Below are 27,808 nucleotides of genomic sequence, written 5' to 3' on the forward strand. Positions count from 1 at the left end.
ACAGCTTTGCACACTCTTGGCATTCTCTCAACCAGCTTCACCTGGAAAGCTTTTCCAATAGTTTTGAAGGAGTTCCCACATATGCTGAGCACTTGTTGGATGCTTTCCCTTCACTCTGTGGTCCAACTCATCCCAAACCATCTCAATTGACTTGAGGTCGGGTGATTGTGGAGGCCAGGTCAACTGATGCAGCACTCCATCGCTCTCCTTCTTGGTCAAATAGCCCTTACAGAAACTGGAGGTGTGTTGGGTCATTGTCTTGTTGAAAAACAAATGATGTCCCACTAAGCGCAAACCAGATGGGATGGCATATTGCTGCAGAATGCTGTGGTAGCCATACTGGTTAAGTGTGTCTTGAATTTTAAAGAAATCACAGACAGTGTCACCACCCCCAATCCATCACACCTCCTCCATGCTTCACGGTGGGAACCACACATGCGGCGATCATCCGTTTAGTTAATATTGCCTGCTAACATGAATTTATTTTAACTAGGGAAATTGTGTCACTTCTCTTGCATTCTGTGCAAGCAGAGTCAGGGTATTGTCACGTTCGTCGTAATGATGAGACCAGGGCGCAGCGTGATAAGCATACATTCTTCTTTTAATAAACGAAGAACACTTCAACTATACAAAACAACAAAACAAACGTGAAGCTATAAACACGAGTGCTGACATGCAACTATACATAGACAATAACCCACGAAATACCCAAGGAATATGGCTACCTAGATATGGTCCCCAATCAGAGACAACTGTTAAGTTCCCAAGTTTCTGTGTTGTGGTTTGTTACGTGTTTGTTTCAGGATGGCTTCCTGAAATCCCCTCAAGCAGCTGATTGGTTGACACCATGGCTAATTGGAGAAGAACGCAGCTGCGGTCAATTACCAACACTTTTTACAGCTGTATACAAATCAGTGTTCTGTTGCTCAGGGGAGATTGATTGTGATATAGAGAATTCAATTGCTGAGAGCTGTGTTTGTCGTTTTTCAGGGAGCTGAGGGTTATATAGTGTTGGTTGTTTCTCAAAAAGCGATTTGGTATGTACTATGTTGTTGCTGAGGGAGCTGATTGGGTATGTCTGGTATGTGTCAATAGGACGCTCTGTTTTGATCATTGAAATAGTTTGTTCTCCTGTTTTATTTGTTCCCAGGGGAGAAGGCACCTAGGGAGTGTTTAGGCAAGAGGCCTGCGGGCATACATACCCATAGTATATTCACTGTCCAGGCACACTAGGTAAGACCTGGGCGGAACACACCCTGTATTTTGGTTAGGGGCACCAGGTGGTGCTAGTTAGGTAAGTAGTGGTTAGGCAGGTAAGATAGGAGGGGGGCTTTGATATGTACTTTCTTTGCTTTGGTTCCGTCCAGCACCTTTTCCCCATATTACCGTGTGAAGGAAGACATTCCTAGTAAACGGTAAATCCTTACTCGCACCTACAATCCATACCTCTTTCACTTCACTGAGAGTTGAGTTGTAGGAGGGTGTTGTGTTCTCTCTTCATAGAGGTGTGTGTAACAATGATAAACAGTTGCCTCTGAGAACCAATCTAGGCAACCATAGACATAAACCCCTAGACAATCCAAAAACTAAACCAATCCCCCATGTCACACCCTGACCTAATCAACATAATAAAGAAAACAAAGATAACTAAGGTCAGGGCGTGACAGTACCCCCCCCCCCCGGGGACCATCACTGCATGGATCATCACCGGAGACCCCGGACTGTGGACCGTCGCTGGAGACCCCGGGCTGGGGACCATCACTGCATGGATCATCACCGGAGACCCCGGGCTGGAGACCATCACTGCATGGATCATCACCGGAGACCCCGGACTGTGGACCGTCGCCGGAGACCCCGGGCTGGAGACCATCACTGCATGGATCATCACCGGAGACCCCGGGCTGGGGACCGTCGCCGGAGACCCTGGACTGGGAACCGTTCCGGTCTGTGGAGTGGAGCATACAACAAGTTACAGTAAAACATGAACATTTATAACCATACCATTTTTTTTGTTTGTTTTTTTAACATACAATCTACATTAACAATCTAATCTAAATGGACCAAAACGGGCAATGGCAATGTGAGAAAATGATGGTAACTAGTCAGGCTCTAATTCAGGTTAATGGTTGTTTTTTCCAGACCCCCCTCCACACACACAGGCTGTACTGGGTCACAGAAAGACTGGGTCATCGTCTTTTTGGTCAAGGCTCTCTATGGCAGGTTCAGCAACTGAGGGAGCTGACTTAAATGAGTAAGCAGCTGATGAACCAAAAAGCTTCAAAACATTATCAGGCAGCTGGTGCTCATAGCAAGCCTCACCAGACAGCTTCAGCCCATAACGAATGTACAGGATGGAGTTAAGGGTCTGCAAGGACATCCGATGTCTAAGTTTGCTTTTTACCACACTCATCTGTCTGAATACTCTCTCGACTTCAGCATTCGACTGTGGCAAGGACATCACAGACACAGCAGCCATGGCAAGTTCTTGAAACGGGTTGATATCAGCTGCATCCCTGAACTTCCAAATCTCACTCCAGAAGCTCAGTTTGTTTTTTGTCTCATTCCATTTACTAAGATGGATGGCACGCCATTGCTGGACTATCTTGTCTATCTCTGCAGGGGAGTAGCCAATGAGCTTGGCTATGTTTTCTATTTCTCCAGGGCTCTTATTGTGCTTTAGAGTTTCCTCCACATTGAAAACTGACATGCTTCAATGTTAATTATTTTTATTTTTTTATTAAAAAAATAAAAATAAAAACCCCACGGAACTCCCGGTCGCGGCCGGTTACGACAGAGCCTGGGCGCGAACCCAGGGACTCTGATGGCACAGCTGGCGCTGCAGTACAGCGCCCTTAACCACTGCGCCACCTGGGAGGCAATGCTTCAATGTTGAGGGTGAGACTGCCGGACAACTCCATAGTGAGGGAGATGGTGAAGGCTACACACCACTTTCGGATATTGTTTTCATCCTCAGGTACAAGGTGGAGCTCAGCTGCCTTTGACTCAAAAAGGTAACCAAGGTACGGTTTGGGACTGATGTATCCATCTATTGGCTCTTTGTGTACATCAACATTTGCCAGTGGATTCAGCACCCTGCTGCTCACAGACTTGATCACCTCTTAAGCTGTCAAGTAGCTTAAGAGGATCTACTTGCTCTCACCCAGCACTACTGTACCTCACCCAGCACTACTGTACCTCACCCAGCACTACTGTACCTCACTGATGGGTGAGAATGGTCTGTTAATTGAATGATTAGAATATTCCACCCTGAAACATATAATTGTATGGAATTGATTAGAATGTATAAAATCATAATCAATAAATGTGTAGTCCTAGTCAGAATTAGGGTAAAACAATAGGCCTTTATGGTATTTAAACACACTGTCTGAGCTTGGTGCCGACCTGACTAGAGATTTGGGAGAGAACGGGGAGTACGTCTCAAGGACAAGGTCACTATCTCTGTCGGCTGGGTAGTGAGACAGACAGTGTGTGTAGCAGGACAAGGTCACCATCTCTGTTGGCTGGGTAGTGAGACAGACAGTGTAGCAGGACAAGGTCACCATCTCTGTCGGCTGGGTAGTGAGACAGACAGTGTGTGTAGCAGGACAAGGTCACTATCTCTGTCGGCTGGGTAGTGAGACAGACAGTGTAGCAGGACAAGGTCACCATCTCTGTCGGCTGGGTAGTGAGACAGTGTGTGTAGCAGGACAAGGTCACCATCTCTGTCGGCTGGGTAGTGAGACACAGTGTGTGTAGCAGGACAAGGTCACTATCTCTGTTGGCTGGGTAGTGAGACAGACAGTGTGTGTAGCAGGACAGGGTCACTATCTCTGTCGGCTGGGTAGTGAGACAGACAGTGTGTGTAGCAGGACAAGGTCACTATCTCTGTTGGCTAGGTAGTGAGACAGACAGTGTGTGCGTATGTGTGAGAAGTCAGTATAAAATGTTGTATTCTTTACTTTAGAACGTTCCGTGAATAAACATTTAACTACTTTAGCTGGGCCTCCGTTTGTTTCATTCGACCAGGATCTTACAAATTCTGGTTTGCAGACAGAGTAATATAATTCAATTGGGTTATGTACCTGGAGAACATAATTATCTTATCACTCACCCAGCACTGACTTCAAAAAAGTCAGATACAGTATGTTTTGAGGATCCCTGTACATGGAGTATAAACCCTCAGCCATGTAGCAGTGTTCACTGGACTTGGAGTATAAACCCTCAGCCATGTAGCAGTGTTCACTGTACATGGAGTATAAACCCTCAGCCATGTAGGAGTGTTCACTGTACATGGAGTATAAACCCTCAGCCATGTAGCAGTGTTCACTGTACATAGAGTATAAACCCTCAGCCATGTAGCAGTGTTCACTGTACATGGAGTATAAACCCTCAGCCATGTAGCAGTGTTCACTGGACTTGGTGACTGCGAAATGCAGCCTGAGCTCCTCCCACCGGTCCAAAATGCGTGAAACCACGGATTCAATGGAGAGCCAACGTGTGGCACACACCTTGGTTATCTGTAAAGGTTTCTCCCCACAGCTGATGGTTTCATATATGGCCTTGTAGGCCTCCCTGTACTTTGGAGACACTGAAAACCAGTTATAAGTCTCTCGTACCAAGTACGCCACACTACGGGGGATGGTGTCATTGGAAGCCTGACTTACAGCAAGCTGCAGAGAGTGGCACACACAGCGAATAAGAACCAGATGAGGCCATACTCCTCCTTCAGCACTTTATGGACCCCATTGTTAATCCCTGTCATAAGAGGCATTGTCAGTCCCTATCCCCAGGAGTTTCTCTTTAAGATAACACTGAGGAAAGCCACAACAGCATGGGCTACAGATTTGGCATCTCCTCCCTATAGATTTGGCATCTCCTCCCTATAGATTTGGCATCTCCTCCCCATAGATTTGGCATCTCCTCCCTCCAACTCAACAAGCCCCAGAAATGTTGATATAATTGTCTGCTTGGTGTCACTAAACTACCTTATCACAACCCCCAGGTACTTAGAAAGACTTACATCCATGGACTCCGAGGGGGCTGAAACGCTGGTCACCCACATCTGGGACCAACTTGTTCAGAAAGTATGGTGCTAGAACACCATTAATCATTTGAGCATTTTGAAGTGGGTAACAGCGGTGGAGTCTGAGAAAGCAGCTCTACATGCTTCTCCAATGTGATCACATGCCAGCATGGAACAGTGTTCAGCGATAGCTAATGCCATGGTGGCCTCAGCCTTTTTTGCAGAGTCAAGTTTTTTTAACCATTAATGTCAGCTTGTTTTGGATGGAACTTAAGCTTTGCCTTTTGAGTATGTTTTTGAGTTGTCATGTGTTCTTTTACATCACTAAGTTTGGAGTAGAAATCAGCCTTACAATACAGGCAGTATGCCCGTGTATCATCTCCAATAAACGGCTTCAACCAGCCTTTGAATTCAGGGTTTGATTCCCACTCCTTTCTGTATTTGAGTGTACAGTTTAGACAGACATGATGAGCTAGCCAGCTAGATGTTTAGCTTATGTCACAGAGAGGCACACACACACAGTGGACAAGGTGAGTAAGTGACTGAGGCTGTATGAGTCAAATGCAGTGATTTATTTTAGACAAAGAACATTTTACATTTACATCCCGCCCTGAATGTAAGCCAGGGCGAGATCAGCTAGCGGCGGATTCCCGCATGCGCTGTTCATTTGCAGTCTGGACGCGGAGGGACCAGCTGCTCGTTGAGAAGAGTAAGAAGGATACGTGCTTTCACTTTAGTCTCCAAAAGTCTTCAATAACAAAAGAAAAAGTTGCTAGTCGATTTTTTGAAATTGTGTTGCTAGAGGGGTCTGAATACTCGCTAAATATGTGTGTGTGTGTGGTTGGATCACTACTGGCTGTAACTAGCAAATTGGTTGTCTCTTCAGTCGCTTGCTGCGCTGCATTCTGTTGTTACGCAAACGATTGGCTGAGCCTTGGATACAGCCAGTATTTCGCCAAACGCGCATCACTCATTCGCTTACAGCCAGTAGTGATCCAACCCCAACCACACATACACAACTTTTCGCATCAGATCTACACAAATCACGTAGGTCACCTATTTTGGATTCAAAATGGCAAATTTCGCCAAAAGGTGACTAGTTTGCATCCCTGTGATAATGGGCCTCTGTACGCTTATGTAGATATTCCATTTTAAAAAAATCAGCTGTGAGGCCTCCCGGGTGGCGCAGTGGTTAAGGGCGCTGTACTGCAGCGCCAGCTGTGCCATCAGAGACTCTGGGTTCACGCCCAGACTCTGTTGTAACCGGCGTCGTCCGGGTTAGGGAGGGCTTGATCGGTAGGGATGTCCTACCGACCAGCGACTCCTGTGGCGGGCCACGCGCAGTGCGCGCTAACCAAGGTTGCCAGGTGCACGGTGTTTCCTCCAACACATTGGTGCGGCTGGCTTCCGGGTTGGATGCGCGCTGTGTTAAGAAGCAGTGCGGCTTGGTTGGGTTGTGTATCGGAGGACGCATGACTTTCAACCTTCGTCTCTCCCGAGCCCGTACGGGAGTTGTAACGATGAGACAAGATAGTAGCTACTAAACAATTGGATACCACGAAACTGGGGAGAAAAAGGGGTAAAATTTAAAAAATAAATAAAATCAGCCGTTTCCAGCTACAATAGTAATTTACAACATCAACAATGTCTACACTGTATTTCTGATCAATTTGATGTTATTTTAATGGATAAAAAGTGTTTTTCACCCCAAAACAAGGACATTTCTAAGTAACTCTAAATTTCTCAACAATACTATATAACATAAACATACTGTTGACACGTAGGCTATTGATGTAGGGGTCATAACCAACCATAAAATAACACAATATGTGTCAGCCAATGGCAATGTCCACTTTAGGTATAGTGCCGGGAGCCGCTTGTGGATTTGACAGTGCCACCTCCGACACCAATACAACCACTATGCGGGTGTCGGCTAGCGCAGATCTGATAGGATCCAGTCTTAAGGCTCTCAGGTATGATACAAATATGCAGCTTGGGATCTTTTTGTTGCAGCATGTGACAGTTGAAAGGTATTGAGACAGGCCCAATAAGCCATCTCCAACACCACCTCCTTCACTGCACCACAGTCAATGTAAAGGGAAGGGTTGAGGTATACATTAGCAAAATACCAAACAACCTATGGATCTCCCAACAAGAGTGAACGGATGTCTCTTATGCAAGAGCCAATGTCTCTTACCCAAAGTTCCAATTCAACATTTCCAGGAAGGGAAACATACAGGAAGTGTCTTCATGAATTCCGTTTTCCAAACAGGAAGAAGCAATGTTTGCTGTGGTGATTACCCTCTCAGCACGGCGGGCCGGGCCTTGTGTAGTCCTGCCAGTACCTCAGCAGCTGGCTCACTTTGGTCGTCGTCACGGCAACCACGGTGGACAGTTTGCAGCGTCCGTAGCTGTAGATGGGGTTGACGTCAAAGAGTGACTTTCTGGGAGGATTGGTGGGGGAGATGCCCAGTCGCTTCAGACACATCCCCAGGTAGGCATCCTCGATGTAGATGGGCTTGAATGAAATTAAATGGATGGATGAATGGCAGGATTAATTAAATAATGACATGCTTTGTGAATGCTACATAACAATAAAGTGTTACCAATGAATGAGAGAAATAAAGAAAAAATAATACTTTAAGTCCCATACATAGGAACATTTGCTTAGCAAAATACAGAAGCTCAACATACCTTGATCTGTGGAGTGACCCCCATGATCTTCTTGGGGAGGTCCATGGACATGATGTAGCCAAACCCCAGAGGGTACGGAGGATACTCCGACTCAGCCATCACCTCATAAGGCAGGAAGAACTTGTTGTTGGGGTTTCTCAGCACCGGGCTGTGCCACCAGACTAGACCGGTCATGTAGTTCTGTTTGGGAGTGTCAGGGTTGACCAGCATGGAGACAAGGTTCTGGACGTTGAGGAACACGTCTGAGTCAATCTTCATGGCGTAGGAGGCCTCAGGGCACCGCGAGACGAGCCACTCGAGGATCACCATGGTCTTGATGGTCAGGTTATGGTAGGTGTCCTTGAAGTTGCTCTGGAGGAGGTCGTGGTGCACCCGGCTCTCCTGGTTCACCTTCGAATCAGAACAGAATCAACTCAAGTCAAATCAAACTATTTAAATATTAACAAGCCCAACGCACTTAATAAAATTTTTTTAAAAAAGCTAAAACATTCAAGACCAACCTTCTCCTGCAGCTCCTGGGCACCTGGTCCTCCAGGAAGTCCTAACATGAATAGCGTTTGTACCTTCTTCCCATGCACCAGGGTCTCATTACCCCACGTCCTGCGGATGGCGTCCCTGGAGGCCAGGTTACCTACCGGAAATGTACATGTTAAAAACGTGTTGGAAATACAATAATTACACAATAACACATTTTACTGTAACAATTTCTTCCAGTCGACTTTCACAAACACCTGAAAAAAAAAGCTAGTTTGGATTGCATTTTTAGTTCCTACATACACATACATACACATACATATACATACATACACATACATATACATACACATACATACACATACATATACATACATACACATACATATACATACATACACATACACATACATACACATACATTTAAAATATATTGGAAACAGGTTATCACTTCACATGCAATGGATCATGTTAGAATTGCAAACAGAATGTGTTAATCTTGTGTGAAATTTCCAGTAGGGTTACCAGGCGCCACGGGGGCCATCAGCACCAGGAACGGGGCCTGATTCCCGGTCCGACACTTCTCCGGCTCATCCATTATGAATTTGTATCCCCGCGGGTATGCCACGTGGTACCGCCCGGGATCCTCCCATTGGACACCATTCCGATTGGTCAAGACACGCGGGTTCACCTGATCATCATCAGCAATCTTTCCAGTGTGACTGATTACCGAGGGTCGCTGTGGGTCATTCCACCAATTCAAGGCGAAGGTGGTGTAGGTCACGGAGACAGCCACTGCCACCAGGATGAATAGAAAACAGGGTCTTCTATACAGCCTTCCAGAAAGGGCTGTACAGGATTGCATCAGAGCTGGGCTGATGAAGAGAGAAAGGATAAAAAGAGTGGGTCAATGGTTCTTGCCACACTGTTGTACAGAAGTACCATTTGAATGTATAAACATTTCTTGAAATCACCCCTTACACAGCAAACATGAATATATCATTAAGATTAAAATTAATATTTTTAATTATTCTCTCATATACTATACTTCTATAAGACCATGTGCATGTCTGCAGTTATTATCAATGAAAAAAATATAGCCTGCCTAAAAGAGAAGTGGCATTGTGTTATGTGCAGTTGAACAGCATGAAATCAAAGTTGAGGTTTTCACAGTAGCTCTCTCTGGTGCAACATACAGTAGTTATAGATGGTCACTGGTGCATGATCAGACAAATTGATAAACTATATAAGGAAAGAAATTAGAGATGGCACCTGTTGCAGCAGGGTCATGTTATCAGATGTCTTGAAAGCACCAAGAGTAGGCTATATTGCATGACCACGGTTTGCTTTGCCCTTTGTGTAGGAGTTTGTTACGAAGACAATTGCGTCTGGTGTACTGGTGGTGTAGTTAGACTACAATAACTATTCCTTGGCTGTCTGACAATCACATAATTAAATCGCATAAAAGACAGACAAGTGTTAGAAGTCCAGGGAGGCCTGATTGGTGTCACACTTTCTCCATCTCGAGAGAGCACACCTGATTAATCACATTGCATTCTAAACTGAGGATCATGATTAGGTGATTATTGGAGTCAGGTGTGTTAGCTGGGGTTGGGGCAAAACTGTGACACCAATCAGGCCCTCGAGGACTGGAATTGCCCACCCCTAGACCATGGATATCCAACACCGCTCTAGTTACTAGGTGTGCTGGCTGTTGTTACACCCCAGCACTAAAACACCGGTCATCATTGTGGCTTCAGTCGGTTTATTTGAATAAGGCGTGTTAGCACTGGGCTGGCATAAACTGGAACTAAAGTTTGCCCACATCCAGTAACATACTCTACAACCGGGAAACTATATTTGATGACGTTCAGTGTAATCCCATATGACTGGATCATAATAGCGTGAAATATAACTAATACACACCCTCAAAATAATGTCGCAATGTCTACAAACAAACTCCAGCTTTAATTGACACATACCTCATGTTTTTTTGTATCAAATCCGGCTCATGACGCTCAACGAGATTGGCGCATGGTTGACGTCTTCTTTCTTCTTCCTCAATGCATGTTGACGATGGTGAAATGAGCAAATAATTGGCTGCCCACAGGTAGAGAAGGAGCCACTGTAGGTTGGGTGGCTTTTGTTTTGTATTCTCCACAGCCCCTCCCACACACCACGTACCTGGCTCCAGGAAAGGAGAGGCCACAACTGACAGATATACATGTATTGTATAGACCTGAAAAGATTGCACTGAATGAAAAGTATATCTGTTCTAAATTGAGCATTCTATAAAGTTCGAGATAGAAATGTATTGTACAGTTGAAGTCAGAAGTTTACATACACCTTAGGCAAATACATTTAAACTCAGTTTTTCACAATTCCTGACATTTAATCTGAGTAAAAATTCCCTGCCTTAGGTCAATTAGGATCTCCACTTTATTTTAAGAATGTGAAATGTCAGAATAATAGTAGAGAGAATTATTTATTTCAGCTTTTAATTCTTTCATCACATTCCCAGTGGGTCAGAAGTTTACATACACTCAATTAGTATTTGGTAGCATTGCTTTGAAATTGTTTAACTTGTGTCAAACATTTCGGGTAGCCTTCCACAAGCTTCCCACAATAAGTTGGGTGAATTTTGGCCCATTCCTCCTGAAAGAGCTGGTGTAACTGAGTCAGGTTTGTAGGCCTTCTTGCTCACACACACTTTTTCAGTTCTGCCCAAAACGTTTCTATAGGATTGAGGTCAGGGCTTTGTGATGGCCACTCCAATGGCCATACCGTGACTGGTGAAGTGCACCAGTCCTTCCTGCAGCAAAGCACCAGCACAACATGATGCTGCCACCCCGTGCTTCACGGTAGGGATGGTTCCTCGGCTTGCAAACCTCCCCCCTTATCCTCCAAACATAACGATGATCATTATGGCCAAACAGTTCTATTTTTGTTTTATCAGACCAGAGGACATTTCTCTATCTTTGTCCCTATGTGCAGTTGCAAACTGTAGTCTGTTTTTTTTATGGCGGTTTTGGAGCAGTGGCTTCTTCCTTGCTGAGTGGCCTTTCAGGTTATGTTGATGTAACAGTATAATTTTAAACCGTCCCCTCGCCCATACCCGGGCGCGAACCAGGGACCTTCTGCACACATCAACAACTGACGCCTACGAAGCGTCGTTACCCATCGCTCCACAAAAGCCGCGGCCCTTGCAGAGCAAGGGGAACTACTACTTCAAGGTCTCACAGCAAGTGACGTCACTGATTGAAACGCTATTTAGCGCCCACGCTAACTAAGCTAGCCGTTTCACATCCGTTACATTGATATAGGACTCGTTTTACTGTGGATATAGATACTTTGTACCCGTTTCCTCCAGCATCTTCACAGGGTCCTTTGCTGTTGTTCTGGGATTGATTTGCACTTTTCGCACCAAAGTACGTTCATCTCTAGGAGACAGAACGCGTCTCCTTCCTGAGCGGTATCACGGCTGTGTGGTCCCATGGTGTTTATACTTGTGTACTATTGTTTGTACAGATGAACGTGGTATCTTCAGGTGTTTGGAAATTGCTCCCAAGGATGAAGCAGACTTGTGGAGGTCTACAATTGTTTTTCTGAGGTCTTGGCTGATTTCTTTAGATTTTCCCATGATATCAAGCAAAGAGGCACTGCGTTTGAAGGTAGGACTTGAAATACATCCACAGATACACCTCCAATTGACTCAAATTATGTCAATTAGCCAATCAGAAGCTTCTAAAGCCATGACATACTTTTCTGGAATAGTCCAAGCTGTTTAAAGACACAGTCAACTTCGTGTATGTAAACTTCTGACCCACTGGAATTGTGATACAGTGAATTATAAGTGAAATAATCTGTCTGTAAACAATTGTTGGAAAAATGACTTGTGTCATGCACAAAGTAGATGTCCTAACCGACTTGTCAAAACTATAGTTTGTTAATAACAAGAAATTTGTTTTAATGACTCCAACCTAAGTGCATATAAACTTCAACTGTATATAGCTGACACTTTGCATCACAGAAAAACATGCATGTTCTATAGATGTGGCGAAGAGGTCAATGGAACACAGAGGGTTGGGGATAGAAGGACGCCGGATTTGCGCACATTCAACAAATCTGATCAAACAAAGTGGATATTCCTCAAATCCGTCATGAGGTATATAATGTAACAGGCCCTGAATGTGGTTATTAATGTCCAATTTGGATATACACTATATATACAAAAGTATGTGGACACCCCTTCCACTTCAGCCACACCTGTTAATGACCGGTGTATAAAATCGAGCACACCGCCTTGCAATCGCCATAGACAAACATTGGCAGTAGAATAGCCTTACTGAAGAGCTCAGTGACTTTCAACGTGGCACCGTCATAGGACGCTACCTTTCCAACAAGTCAACTGTAAGTGCTGTTATTGTGACCATCTGGCAGTCCGACGGATGAATCTGGCTTTGGCGGACGCCAGGAGAACGCTACCTGCCCCCATGCATAGTGCCAACTGTAAAGATCGATTGGAACGCAGACTGCGAGCCAAGCCTAATCGCCCAACATCAGTCCCCAACCTCTAATGCTCTTGTGGCTGAATGGAAGCAAGTCCCCACAGGAATGTTCCAAGATCTATTGGAAAGCCTTGCCATAAGAGTGTATAGTCTCTTATATCAGCAAAGGAGGAACCACCTCTATATTAATGCCCATGATTTTGGAATGAGATGTTTGACGAGCAGGTGTCCACATACTTTTGGTAATGTAGTGTATCTAACAAAGTGGTTAGCTTTGTAGTTACATAGTTAGCTAATTGGCTTGACTGTTTATGAACTTCTGTTTGTACCACTGCACGGTAAAGCAATACACGAGTTGAAAATATTGAACACATGCGGTGCAGCCTAATGCCGCATCCCCAACTCATTGTTGCGGACTGCTCCGTTGACAATGAATGACTTCCGCTGGAAAGCAATCTGGTGGTCCGAGTTTCCTAGTTCCAACTAGCACTTGAACGCGGCATTAGTTATGGGTGGTCTGGTTTGTTATGACCTAACAAGCAAATAGAGAGGTCTCACAGACCTAGGGTGCGCTCCACAGCTGTCGAGGCGACGCAACAACCACTGGTTGCAAGCCACGTCAACGACTGACAAATTGCTATAACATATGTGGTTAGCTGATACTTAAATTACCTATGTAGTCATTGTAAGATCTGGCAGGCTTCGGCAACGTCTAAAAATAGGAATTAGGTCTTACAGGCTTGCCTACCGGCCTGCCTGACGGCCTGGCCTGCCTGACGAGTTGAATGACTCAGCATCGTTTTCTCTCACCACAAGCACTTACTGTGTTCCAAATGGCACCCTATATAGTGCCTTATTTTTGTCCAGAGCCCTATGGGTAGGAAATAAGGTTCCATAGGGGATGTACCCACTTTCCTTCCATCAGGTAGTTTATTTGGTAGGACAAGAGAAACCAACACATGAGAACAGAGTATTAAGTAGCCTTTATTGTCAACATTTCGACAGAGCCTTTCTTCTACGAGACAAATCTCTGACAGTTAAACCCTGTCTCTCTTTTTTTTAAAGATCCCTGTTGTCAACTGCAATGCATTCACCATGTCAATGATTATGATCGTAAATAATACAAATAATTTATTGAACTTTTATTGTGCTTTTCATAACATAAATAATCTCAATATCATCATTGTTCATATTGTCACAACGATGATGTCCTTAACAAAGAACATAGACACACATGCCACATCATATTCATAGCACAGGTGGCTGGTTGTACCTGAATTGGGGAGGACAGGCTCATATGGCTGGAACGGAATAAATGGAATGGTATCAAACTCATTTTTCCCATGTGGTTGATACAATTCCCTTCATTCCAGCCATTATTATGAGCCATCCTCCCCTCACAAGCCTCCTGTGATTCATAGCTTTCCAGGGCTGCAGCCTTCTGCATTACCTTCCTAATGTCATTACTCATATCATCTTATTTTGTTACACCAGTCATCAGACATTGAGAATAATGATGGACTCCTCTTTTCATTGTGGAAGTTGACAACAGAACAGAACTCCTTTCATTGTGGAAGTTGACAACAGAACAGAACTCCTTTCGTTGACAATGGAAGAGAACAGAACTCCTTTCGTTGACAATGGAACACACCTTATTCTTGTCCAGGTTTTAGTCAACTGTTCTGCAAATAAATGAATTGTGCAATACGTACATAGAAGTCAAACAGCATTTGAACAGTGTCATGCTAAGCAAACAGGATGAGAGAAGCTTTGTGTAACATAATGTGTGACTTAATATACTGATGCCGATATAAAAAGAGGCTTTGTTGAACAATATATGTAACTTAATTATTCATGTAGATGTCGCTGAATTGAAAAAGAACCCAGTAAAATAAATATATTATGCTGTTAAATATTTGATACTGTTATATCGGTCTACTTGGTTTGGGCAAGGTCTAGGCCTACGGGCTACTGTTAATTCACTAGGCAAATACTTCTTGACAAAACTATTTTTTTTATGTACAGAATAATCTTCCTTTCAATTGTTTTTGAGAGTTAGAGACTGAATCATTCATAATGGATGGCTTTTGGTTCTCACCAGTGTTTCTTACAGGTTACCCAACTGGTTTCTAGAACACCGTCTCCCGAATGGTGTCACAACACAATGGAATTTGGCAGACAGATGATCATGTAACACAGAGACAAATATCGTGTGGGCAGAGACAAATCTTGTGTGAACAGAGACAAATCTTGTGTGAACAGAGACAAATCTTGTGTGAACAGAGACAAATCTTGTGTGAACAGAGACAAATCTTGTGTGAACAGAGACTAATCTTGTGTGAACAGAGACAAATCTTGTGTGAACAGAGACAAATCTTGTGTGAACAGAGACAAATCTTGTGTGAACAGAGACAAATCTTGTGTGAACAGAGACAAATCTTGTGTGAACAGAGACAAATCTTATGTGAACAGAGACACATCTTGTGTGAGTTTTGGCCTGTGAAAGTGTTAATCTATCACAAGAGACTAGACAGATGCTGATCCCATCCTCCTATCTGTCTGGATTTGTTTGGATTCCTGAGATTCGGGATCACAAAATCACAAAAGATCCCTTTGCAAAGTATGTTCCACCATTGTAAATGAAGACTTTGAAAGTCAGATATCCCATTCCGACAGTCATTACAAGTTCAGAACTACTCAATGACCTAACTTCATCATCCCGACCAGCCCCACCACCACCCATCTTTATTTCCCACCCTACCCAATGTCATTATGGGTAATTGAGTCCTAACAAGGTAGGTGCTTATATTTGTCCTGGTTCACACATCTAAAAGTCTGTTTTATACACCTTTGATTTTTCTTTTTTTTTTGCATATCTCAACTCCCCCCAAGAATGGGGTTACAGCCAAGGTCAGTCATTATCAACATTGAAGAAATTAGGGTTAAGTGCATTGCTCAAGGGCACATCGACAGATATTTTTCACCTTGTCTGTTAGGGGATTTGAACTAGCAACCTTTCAGTTACTGGCACAACACTAGCCGCTCAGCTACCTGCCCCTCGGACACTGATAGAGTCCGTGAAACTTAGTACTAGTACCAGATTCAATGTCCACGCGGAAATTGAATAAGCGTAACATAAAAATTCCCATCAGAAACGGTCTGTTTAAGCTAGAGATATCTGTTTTATTGCATGGGCTGCATCTCAATCCACCACATGCGCCGATGTCAGCCTTCCACATCTGAGGCGGAAGGTGGCAGAGCTACAGCTGTGTTTTTTTCATCGATATATACAGGTATATATATCTGTTTGGCTACCTAAAGACTTAGACTCGACCATTAGGATGAAAAATACCAAATGGACACTAGATCAGTGTCTAGGGACAGGGTGGACCAGGTGTCTTCTTCAGGTCCATCCAGTAGTCCACTATCTGGGACGGGCGGCTCAAAATATAGGTGATGACTTTGGAAAATTCACAGCGATTGTACTTGCCGAGATAGGCCTTCCATTGCCAAGGATCTGGTGAGTTTGTGGGCGAGAGGCCCAGTTTCTTCATACAGGCGCCAACATAGGCGTCTTCTATATTAAAAAGCTTGATGTCCTTGGATACCGCCACGAACCTCTCCGGCAGGTCGTTGGAGAACACGTATCCCATACCAAGTGTGTAGGTCGGGTATCGGTTGTCGGCTAACATCTCCACCGGAACATACCATTTGGAGTTGGGGTTCCGGATGACCGGGCGATCCCACATCAGCATCCCTGTCAGGTAGTTCACCTTGGGAAATAGGGAAGGAATTTAATCTTTGTATAGAATTTTTTTTTTTTTTAAAGAATAAACTTAGTAAGTCAGACAGACAGACAGACAGACAGACAGACAGACAGACAGACAGACGTTAGTCAGACAGACAGACGTTAGTCAGACAGACAGACGTTAGTCAGACAGACAGACAGACGTTAGTCAGACAGACAGACAGGCAGGCAGGCAGGCAGGCAGAGGCAGGCAGGCAGGCAGGCAGGCAGGCAGGCAGGCAGGCAGGCAGGCGCAGGCAGGCAGGCAGGCAGACAGACAGACAGACAGACAGACAGACAGACAGACAGACAGACAGACAGACAGACAGACAGACAGACAGACAGACAGACAGACAGACAGACAGAGTAATAAAGCTGTCCCCCAAAGAGGTGGAGGTTGGGTTGAATAAAATAAAAATAAAGTTAACCTTGGGGACGTCCGGTCTCAGCAACATAGTCATCAGGTTCTCTACGTTGAGGAACATGTCTGAGTCGATCTTCATGGCGTAGGTGGCATTGGTGCAGTGGGTGGCCAGCCAGTCCATAATCACCATGGTCTTAATGGTGAGGTTGAGGTAAGAGTCCAGGAAGTTGCTCTGGAGTAGATCATGATGCACTTGGCTCTCCTGGTTCACCTTCAAATCAAAGTCAAGAGTCAAGACAAAGTCAAAGTTAGGTCAGCTCAAGTCACAATCAAATCAAAATCAAATCAAACTCTATTTAAATATTAACAACCCCAACACACTTTTAAAAAATAAACACAACACTAAAAAAAGCTAAAACAATCAAGACCAACCTTCTCCTGCAGCTCCTGGGCACCTAGTCCTCCAGGAAGTCCTAGCATGAATAGCGTCTGTACCTTCTTCCCCTGCACCAGGGTCTCATTACCCCACGTCCTGCGGATGGCGTCCCTGGCGGCCAGGTTACCGGGCGCCACGGGGACTATCAGCACCAGGAACGGGGTCTGGGTATTACACTTGTCCGGTTCGTCTACGATGAAGTGGTAGTTACGAGGGTAGCCAAAGTGGTAGTGATTGGTTGGTAGCGGACGTATGGTGGCTGAGGGTGGGGCTGGTACTGTGGTTGGGGGAATGGTGGTTGGGGATGGTCCACGGTGGCGGTCGGGGTTGGTCCATCTATGGTAGTATGTGTACAGTGATAGGTTTTTCCACCAGTCTGTCTGGGAGAATCTGTCAGGAAAACCTAAGAGGATGATCACGATGACCGTGGACAGGAAGAGGAGGAAGATGAAACACGGCCGCACCAGAGACCGCAGTGGTCGTACAGGGCTCTCGACCACGACTTGACTAAATGGGAGAAGAAGAAAATAGAGGTTAGATTGGTAGATCAACATGGTCTCATTAGTATGGAAGAGTATTCCAAGTGAAGATAAACATTTAGTAAACGCCGGTGTTTTTTGATGATTTCGAGAATGATGTGTCAATATTTAGAGAATAAAATTAAAATGTAGTTTCGAAGAATAAAGTCAACATTTTAGGAATAAAGTTGACATTTTGAGAATGAAGTCGCAGTTACATTTATATTCATATTTATATTTATATAGGGGATGTGGTTAACTGCAAGCCTCCCTGGCTCCCTGTTGCTGTGCGCGTATCTGAGTTACATGACCTGGTGAAACTATACTTTAGATTTGGCTTTAGTAACAACGCAATCCTTTCTCCTGTAGCACATCATAATGATATTATTATAAGTATTAGGACCGGAGGAACCACAGAAGTCCGTCTGGTTACATACAGTACATAGGTAGAGAGTGGGTTGTGTGTGTGTATGCAAGTGTGCGTGTGTGTGACACACAAAACGATATCGCCAAGGCAATACCATTCTACCGAACGGCCATGGTGCTTTGCCAGACACGAAGAGGTGCACCCTGCATATGCCAACACCATGCATACTGTACTTTAGAGAATAACAGCTTGGCCAGCAGCCTATATGTTGAAACGAAAGGTTCATTTACACATTTGACTGTTTTATGTAAACTACACTTTAAATGATATAGCCTCATAGGCCTAGGTTTATTATCTTGTGAATGTAGGTCACGGATTGTGTGGGAAAGGATTGCGGGTCCCTGTAGGGAAGCACGGATGGAAACCCTAGGCTACCATCTGACCATGTCAGATCAGTGATTATTTCTTTATAGCATATAGCCTATCATCGTCTAATAGGCTTATATTTAGATCAATGATTATTTTAAGAAAGGGAGAATCCATTCCATTAATATATTCAAACAGTGCCTCAGATTAGCTGGTTTGCTCGTGCAGGAGTGGGCAATGAGTTGCATCTCCTCCTACAGACACTTGGTGTAAAACCCCTTCTTCATGGTTTATGCCTCCGGCAGCCTTTGGATAGGCCTATAATTTACTTTCACTAGCCCACATTAACGCACGATTAGCCTACAGGCTAGGGTACTCAATCGAGTGGGCCGCTATAGGTTTATAATGGGCTGCAAAATAGCAGTGTTGTAGCTAATTTGGAGAGCAGCTTGACATGGGACATACACATCCCGGTCTCCAGGATTCCAAAATAATTTGTTTTATTAGGGGTGCTGCTCACGTGTCCTACTAGCCGACATTTGTTAGAAGGATAGTTGCCATACGGGGGGAATACTACTGTTAGTAAAGCACAATGGTCGCTTTAACAGTTGCCATTAAGCACCGAATTTTTGCAAAGTTTTTGCCTAGGCTACGCAGCAGAACGTCTAAGCAAATTCTGAGGGCATACTGACAGGGACTCAGATCACAGTTGTCTTTGCATTCAGTGACAGTGCCAAGATTGTGATTTTGTGCGTGCGAGTGATTGATAAGCATTAGTGCGCAGTGACACCTCTTTGAAAGAGTGTATTAGATCATTAGATTGGTGGCCATTTGTTTGTTTTGCACAAAACTTTTTACCGCCCACACACACACACACACACACACCTGCAAACACACACAACCCGCCCGTCTCCACACGGACTTGGATGAAATACCTCATCCATGTCCGTGTGGTTCCTCCTTCTGGAAACACTCAATCTGTGGCACAACCTCTTCCAGGTCTTAATAGTTATTAATCGTCTGGCTATTATGTGCTAAAAGAGCAAGGATTTCCTTGTTACTAAAGCCAGCTCTAAAGTATCGTTTCACCAGTCATCTAACTCAGGCATGTCAACAGTGGGCATACAGCAACAAGGAGCCAGGGAGGCATGCAATTAATAACCCAATATATACTTTCATTTGGAAATATAACCACGCCTTTATGCTTGAATATTGCCACTTTATTCTCAAAAGATTGCCACTCTATTCTCGAAAGATTGCCACTCTATTCTCGAAAGATTGCCACTGTATTCTCGAAAGATTGCCACTGTATTCTCGAAAGATTGCCACTGTATTCTCGAAAGATTGCCACTCTATTCTCGAAAGATTGCCACTCTATTCTCGAAAGATTGCCACTCTATTCTCGAAAGATTGCCACTCTATTCTCGAAAGATTGCCACTCTATTCTCGAAAGATTGCCACTCTATTCTCAAAAGATTGCCACTGTATTCTCAAAAGATTGCCACTGTATTCTCGAAAGATTGCCACTGTATTCTCGAAAGATTGCCACTGTATTCTCAAAAGATTGCCACTGTATTCTCAAAAGATTGCCACTGTATTCTCGAAAGATTGCCACTGTATTCTCGAAAGATTGCCACTGTATTCTCGAAAGATTGCCACTCTATTCTCGAAAGATTGCCACTCCATTCTCGAAAGATTGCCACTGTATTCTCGAAAGATTGCCACTCTATTCTCGAAAGATTGCCACTTTATTCTCGAAATAGTGTTTTGACTTTATTCAAAAAAATTATAATTTAAACTTTATTCTCAAAGTATTTCAAGTTTTAAAGTACTATCCGTGAAAAAAAATTCAAAGTACCACCCCCCATCACCATTAAAAAAATAATGTTTTACTTGGCCCTAAGGCCCTACAGAGGGTAGGTCGTGCGTCCGGCCCAGTACATCACTGGGGCAGAGCTCCCTGCCACCCAGGACCTCTATTTCAGGCGGTGACAGAGGAAGGCCCTAAAAATTGTCAAAGACAACTGAGTACTATTCTGTTAAAATAGACTGTTCTCTCTGCTACCGCACTGCAAGCGGTATCGATGCACCAAGTCTGAAACCAAAGGACCCTGAAAGCTTCTACCCCCAAGCCATAAGACTGCTACACACACAACTCAACTGTCTCTACCTACAGTGTGTATCTCACCACAAGGACTTGGGTGAAATACACTACATGACCAGAAGTATGTGGACACCTGCTCCTCAAACATCTCATTCCAAAATCATGGGCATTAATATGAAGTTGGTCCACCCTTTGCTGCTATAACATTCTCCACTCTTCTGGGAAGGCACAGAATCATATAGAATGTCACTGTATGCTGTAGCATTACAATTTCCCTTCACTGGAACTAAGGGGCCTAGCCCGAACCATGAAAAACAGCCCCAGACCAATATTCCTCATCCACCAAACTTGACAGTTGGCACTATGCATTGGGGCAGGTAGTGGTGTCCTGGCATCCACCAAACCCAGATTCATCCGTCGGACTGCCAGATAGTGAAGCGTGATTCATCACTCCGCCAATGACAGCGAGCTTTACACAACTCCAGCCGATGCTTGGCATTGTGCATGGTGATCTTAGGCTTGTGTGCGGTGGCTCGGCCATGAAAACCCATTTCATGAAGCTCACTACGAACAGTTATTGTGCTGATGTTGCTTCCAGAGGCAGTTTGGAACTCGGTAGTGAGTGTTGCAACTGAAGACAGATGATTTTTACCCACTACGCGCTTCAGCACTCTGCGGTCCCGTTCTGTAAGCTTGTGTGGCCTACCACATCGTGACTGAGCCGTTGTTGCTCCTAGACTTTTACATTTGACGATAACAGCACTTACAGTTGACCAGGGCAACTCTACCAGGGCCGGAATTTGACGAACTGACATGTTGAAAAGGTAGCATCCTATGACGCTGCCACCTTGAAAGCCACTGAGCCCTTGAGTATGAGCCATTCTGCTGACAATGTTTGTCTATGGAGATTGCATGGCGGGGTGCTACATTTTTTTACACCTGTCAGCAACGGATGTGGCTAAAATAGCCCAAATCCATTAATTTGAAGGGGTGTCCACAAACTTGTGGCCATGTAGTGTAGTTAACCAAATAGCTACCCAGACTATCTGCATGGACGCTTTTAGCACGAACTCGTTTGACTCATCAAATACACTGCTGCTACTGTTTATTATCTATCCTGTTGCCTAGTCACTTTATCCAATATGTACACATCTAAATGACCTCGTACACCCGGAACATCGACTTGGTACTGGTACCCTGTGTATATAGCCATGTTATTACCTCGTACCCCTGCACATCGACTTGGTACTGGTACCCTGTGTATATAGCCATGTTATTACCTCGTACCCCTGCACATCGACTTGGTACTGGTACCCTGTGTATATAGCCATGTTATTACCTCGTACCCCTGCACATCGACTTGGTACTGGTACCCTGTGTATATAGCCATGTTATTACCTCGTACCCCTGCACATCGACTTGGGACTGGTACCCTGTGTATATAGCCAAGTTATCGTTTCTCATTGTGTATTTATTCCTGGTGTTATTATTATTTGTATAATTTCAAAAATCTTCTCTCTGCATTGTTGGGAAGGGCCATAAGTAATCATTTCATTGTTAGTCTACACCTGTTGTTTACGAAGCATGTGAAAAATACAATTTCATTTGATTTGATACTCTTCCGTACATTAGAACCTGTCAAAATAGTGATATATAAATGTCTCATCTGTCATTCATAAAACTATATTTGCTTAGGTTGCTTGGCTCTACCATTTCTTAGAATATAGCTGCTCTTCTAGAGCGGTGGTTCCCAACCCTGTTCCTCCAGTTCCCCAACAGTACACATTTTTATTGTAAGCCTGGACAATCACACCTGATTCAACTTGTCAACTAATCATCAAACCCTCAATGAGTTGAATGAGGCGTGTCTGTCCAGGGCTACAATGAAAACGTGTTCTGGGGAGAGTACTGGAGGACCAGGGTTGGGAAACACTGTTTTAGAGGATGGGTTAGGCATAAATATTTTTGCATGTCCTTGACTCCCGTCCTCTTGCCACGCCTCGTTCTCAAAAGCCATTGGTGGAGAAAGTCAGAGGGGCGTGACCCTCTACAGTGTTGAATAAAAATGTAGTTAGTGGTCGAAGTGTTTCGATTATGCATTGAGGGAAATTGCGCGTTAATAAATAGTTGATATCCTGTATGCCTTCCCACCTATCTGTTTCCCATCTATAGCCCGCGAAAGTCAGCATGTATAGAATGCAATCATTTACTAATATTTGCCATATTCTAATAACTCTCATGTGAAATAAAATGAAATATTATTGGTCACATACACATATTTAGCAGATGTTCTTGCGGGTGTAGAGAAATGCTTGTATTCGTAGCTCTAACAATTCACAACAGTACACACAAATCTAAAAGTAAAAGAGTGGAATTAAGAAATATGTACAAATTAGGACGAGCAATGTTGGACTGGCATTGACTATAATACAGTATATGCATATGAAACTAGTAAAGCAGTATGTAAACATTATTATTAATGTGACTAGTGTCATGATGTGTGTTTTGTCCGATATATATATATATATATATATATATATATATATATATATATATATATATATATATATATATATAGGCCATTATTGTGAATAAGAATTTGTTCTTAACTGACTTGACTAGTTAAATAAAATACAAATATTTTAAAAATAAGTGACCAGTGATTCCATGTCTATCTATATGGGGCACCAGGCACCGCCAGGTACCGCCAGGCACCGCCAGGCACCGCCAGGTACCGCCACGTACGTGCCATGGTGAAACCTACACTCTTGTAGATCTGAAATAATTGGATGGTGAAACTTGCCAGCCAACCAGAAAAGCAAGGCAAAACAACATTCTTGAAAGTCAGGACAATCATTGTCCTGCAAATAAACATTACTTTTATAGTTGAAAAATAATCAATTGTTGCAATAAAGAAAGTTTGACAAAAGAAAATTCCACTGCTGTCAAACGGATAACAATGTCAGGCTTTAGAAAGTGTTTTCTATGTCTGCCACAGTGGAGGCTGCTGAGGGGAGGATGGCTCATAATGAGGGCTGGAGCAGAGCCAATGGAATGGCATCTAACTATGTGTTTGATGCTATTCTACCGATTCCGCTCCAGGCTTTACCACGAGCCTGTCCTCCCCAATTAAGGTGCCACCAACCTCCTGTGATATGCCATCTGCCATGTCGCAATGATTTATTTTAGCAACATTGCTTTCGTCGAATTAACCTGGGTCAATGGAAACCTGCCTACAGTCAGGGAATGAAAAAGGGGGAAACCTAGCGCACATGTAGGTATAGATTATTGACGTCGCCTACTTTTAGACCAAAACAGTCATTCGTTATGAATAGGAACATGAGGAAGGTTCCCACTCTTTATCTACAGTGAAGTAAATTAAAATGTATTCCATCTTTAGTTTTCACCTAACAGGGCTTCATCAGTGTCATAAGGGGAACTGTGTTCATATCTGATCAGATAAAAGCGAAGCATGCTTTCACTGTGAAGCAGATATGCTCTATGCTGGGTTTCTTTTTCCGCACGATCCATTCCAGTCAGTCTACTTAAAAGGTTGTTTGCTGTCGGCACTCAAAATAAAACATGTATCGATCAGAAAATCAAAAAATACTGTATTTACATTTAACTCAAAGTTAAACTACTCCTGGGGTGTATTTTGTCTACGCTATACGTTATTCAAACCCTACCTTCTCTTATTTTGAAAAATACAGTGTATTTTACCGTAGTCTTCTACTTGACTCTGAAACTGTACCCCTTGTATATAGCGTCCTTATTGTTATTATGTATCTTTTTTTCAAACTTTAGTTTATTTAGTAAATATTTTCTTAACTCTATTTTCTTACAACTGCATTGTTGGTTAAGGGCTTGTAAGTAAGCATTTCACGGTAAGGTCTACTACACCTGTTGTATTTGGCGCATGTGACAAATAACGTTTGATTTGATTTCATTTGGACTTATTTGCATATTTTTGCTTCTTTGAAGTGACTGACCATAGTTACTGTCAAAGCACTTAGTGACAACTACTGCTGTAAAAATAGCTTTAAAAGTACAATCTGGACAAAGATACCATCTTTAATACACTGTACAGCTAATTTAATGTATTTCAATAAGTACATAATAAGTATAGAAATTTAGTATATACCTGCACATTTTCCACATCATTACATACATTCTTCAGCTATGTATTCTTCTCCTTTTAGGGTCATTTTCTCAGAGAACGCCAAACATTCTATTTATGACTAGGGCCAATAGAAATGGCCTGATGTCATCATATTCTATGTAAATGTTACCCTATTTAAATCTTTGGCTTAGGTTCTACAGTAGACACTGTGTCTGTCTATCTAAAGTTACAAACATGTAACTACATACAGAAGTATGATCTAGTTAGTAACTGGTTACTTTAAATCACTCTTATTTTACAGCTAATGTAAAAATGTCTTTATAGATAAATGGGATTGATTGAGTAAGCAATGAGAAGCGCACATATATGATCCTCTTACCTTTTGTACCTACCATGTACATACAATTTGGGACATTTACTGTAAAACTAGACCCTATTGGCTAGAAGTCACATGTAGTTGATCTAGTTAGTAACTGGTTACTGTAAAGCACTGTAAAACTGGACCCTATTGGCTAGAAGTAACGTGCAGTTGATCTAGTTAGTAACTGGTTACTGTAAAGCACTGTTAAACTGGACCCTATTGGCAAGAAGTAACGTGTAGTTGATCTAGTTAGTAACTGGTTACTGTAAAGCACTGTTAAACTGGACCCTATTGGCAAGACGTAACGTGTAGTTGATCTAGTTAGTAACTGGTTACTGTAAAGCACTGTAAAACTGGACCCTATTGGCTAGAAATAACGTGTAGTTGATCTAGTTAGTAACTGGTTACTGTAAAGCACTGTAAAACTGGACCCTATTGGCTAGAAGTAACGTGTAGTTGATCTAGTTAGTAACTGGTTACTGTAAAGCACTGTTAAACTGGACCCTATTGGCTAGAAGTAACGTGTAGTTGATCTAGTTAGTAACTGGTTACTGTAAAGCACTGTACAACTGGACCCTATTGGCTAGAAGTAACGTATAGTTGATCTAGTTAGTAACTGGTTACTGTAAAGCACTGTAAAACGGGACCCTATTGGCTAGAAGTAACGTGTAGTTGATCTAGTTAGTAACTGGTTACTGTAAAGCACTGTACAACTGGACCCTATTGGGTAGAAGTAACGTGTAGTTGATCTAGTTAGTAACTGGTTACTGTAAAGCACTGTAAAACTAGACCCTATTGGCTAGAAGTAACGTGTAGTTGATCTAGTTAGTAACTGGTTACTGTAAAGCACTGTAAAACTGGACCCTATTGGGTAGAAGTAACGTGTAGTTGATCTAGTTAGTAACTGGTAACTGTAAAGCACTGTAAAACTAGACCCTATTGGCTAGAAGTAACGTGTAGTTGATCTAGTTAGTAACTGGTTACTGTAAAGCACTGTAAAACTGGACCCTATTGTCTAGAAGTAACGTGTAGTTGATCTAGTTAGTAACTGGTTACTGTAAAGCACTGTACAACTGGACCCTATTGGCTAGAAGTAACGTGTAGTTGATCTAGTTAGTAACTGGTTACTGTAAAGCACTGTAAAACTGGACCCTATTGTCTAGAAGTAACGTGTAGTTGATCTAGTTAGTAACTGGTTACTGTAAAGCACTGTAAAACTAGACCCTATTGGCTAGAAGTAACGTGTAGTTGATCTAGTTAGTAACTGGTTACTGTAAAGCACTGTAAAACTGGAGCCTATTGTCTAGAAGTAACGTGTAGTTGATCTAGTTAGTAACTGGTTACTGTAAAGCACTGTACAACTGGACCCTATTGGGTAGAAGTAACGTGTAGTTGATCTAGTTAGTAACTGGTTACTGTAAAGCACTGTACAACTGGACCCTATTGGGTAGAAGTAACGTGTAGTTGATCTAGTTAGTAACTGGTTACTGTAAAGCACTGTACAACTGGACCCTATTGGGTAGAAGTAACGTGTAGTTGATCTAGTTAGTAACGGGTTACTGTAAAGCACTGTAAAACTAGACCCTATTGGCTAGAAGTAACGTGTAGTTGATCTAGTTAGTAACTGGTTACTGTAAAGCACTGTAAAACTGGACCCTATTGGGTAGAAGTAACATGTAGTTGATCTAGTTAGTAACTGGTTACTGTAAAGCACTGTACAACTGGACCCTATTGGGTAGAAGTAACGTGTAGTTGATCTAGTTAGTAACTGGTTACTGTAAAGCACTGTAAAACTAGACCCTATTGGCTAGAAGTAATGTGTAGTTGATCTAGTTAGTAACTGGTTACTGTAAAGCACTGTAAAACTGGACCCTATTGTCTAGAAGTAACGTGTAGTTGTTCTAGTTAGTAACTGGTTACTGTAAAGCACTGTAAAACTAGACCCTATTGGGTAGAAGTAACGTGTAGTTGATCTAGTTAGTAACTGGTTACTGTAAAGCACTGTAAAACTGGACCCTATTGTCTAGAAGTAACGTGTAGTTGATCTAGTTAGTAACTGGTTACTGTAAAGCCCTGTAAAACTGGACCCTATTGTCTAGCCCTGGTTGATTGTACGTCAGTCAGTTTCTCCTGAGCAGAGTAGAGAGATGTCATTGGCTGTGCTTACCGTTTACATCCATTCCCTCCTTGTTTCTCCATGAGTGCAGACAGTTCCCCTCCTCAGAGAGACCATGGATCCTTGTGGCAGTGACTGGTGAAGGAAAGAACACCCCTCCTGTGTGTGTGTACGACCAACCCAGGACAATCCCAGCACCTCCCTCCCCTGTGTTTCAGGTCTATCCAGTAGAACACACTCCAGGTGGGCTCTGAGCCTCACACGTCAATGGGTCTATGCTGGAGTTGGTGTAGCTTCACAGGTGTTCTGTAGCCTACAGGGTAGGGCGAGTGTGTGACAGGGGAAGGGCAGAGGAGGAGAGGAGGGCAGGAGGAGAGATGAGGAAACAAGTGTGTGTGGGAGGTGGGGAGTTGTGTGTGTGTGTGTGTGTGTGTGTGTGTGTGTGTGTGAGAGAGAGAGAGCGCCTGCTTCGGTGTTGTAAAGTGTTATGGTTTTGTTGACTTTGGACGTTGTCAGGCTACAAGGGGAAACGTATCTTTCTTTCTTACACTGATCGCAGACAGTAGGCCT

The 27,808-nt window shown here is 43.3% G+C and overlaps 2 protein-coding genes across 2 annotated transcripts; both read right to left on the reverse strand.

Moving 5' to 3' along the window:
* Positions 1–6,683: 6,683 nt before the first annotated feature.
* Positions 6,684–10,350, reverse strand: LOC110485554 (beta-1,3-galactosyltransferase 2). The gene is made up of 5 exons (XM_021556653.2): positions 10,174–10,350; positions 8,717–9,066; positions 8,218–8,348; positions 7,718–8,107; positions 6,684–7,541 (listed from the first exon to the last, which is right to left on the reverse strand). The coding sequence occupies exons 1-5, from the start codon at positions 10,176–10,178 to the stop codon at positions 7,329–7,331; spliced, it is 1,089 nt and encodes a 362-aa protein (XP_021412328.2). The 5' UTR covers positions 10,179–10,350; the 3' UTR covers positions 6,684–7,328.
* Positions 10,351–15,559: 5,209 nt separating this feature from the next.
* Positions 15,560–27,580, reverse strand: LOC110485550 (beta-1,3-galactosyltransferase 2-like). Its single transcript, XM_036942341.1, has 4 exons — positions 27,290–27,580; positions 17,283–17,793; positions 16,915–17,121; positions 15,560–16,472 (listed from the first exon to the last, which is right to left on the reverse strand). Exons 1-4 carry the CDS (start codon positions 27,319–27,321, stop codon positions 16,074–16,076), a joined length of 1,149 nt encoding a protein of 382 aa, XP_036798236.1. The 5' UTR covers positions 27,322–27,580; the 3' UTR covers positions 15,560–16,073.
* Between the last annotated feature and the right edge of the window lie 228 nt (positions 27,581–27,808).

The sequence above is a fragment of the Oncorhynchus mykiss genome, chromosome 13, assembly GCF_013265735.2.
Source record: "Oncorhynchus mykiss isolate Arlee chromosome 13, USDA_OmykA_1.1, whole genome shotgun sequence".
Taxonomy (NCBI): domain Eukaryota; kingdom Metazoa; phylum Chordata; class Actinopteri; order Salmoniformes; family Salmonidae; genus Oncorhynchus; species Oncorhynchus mykiss.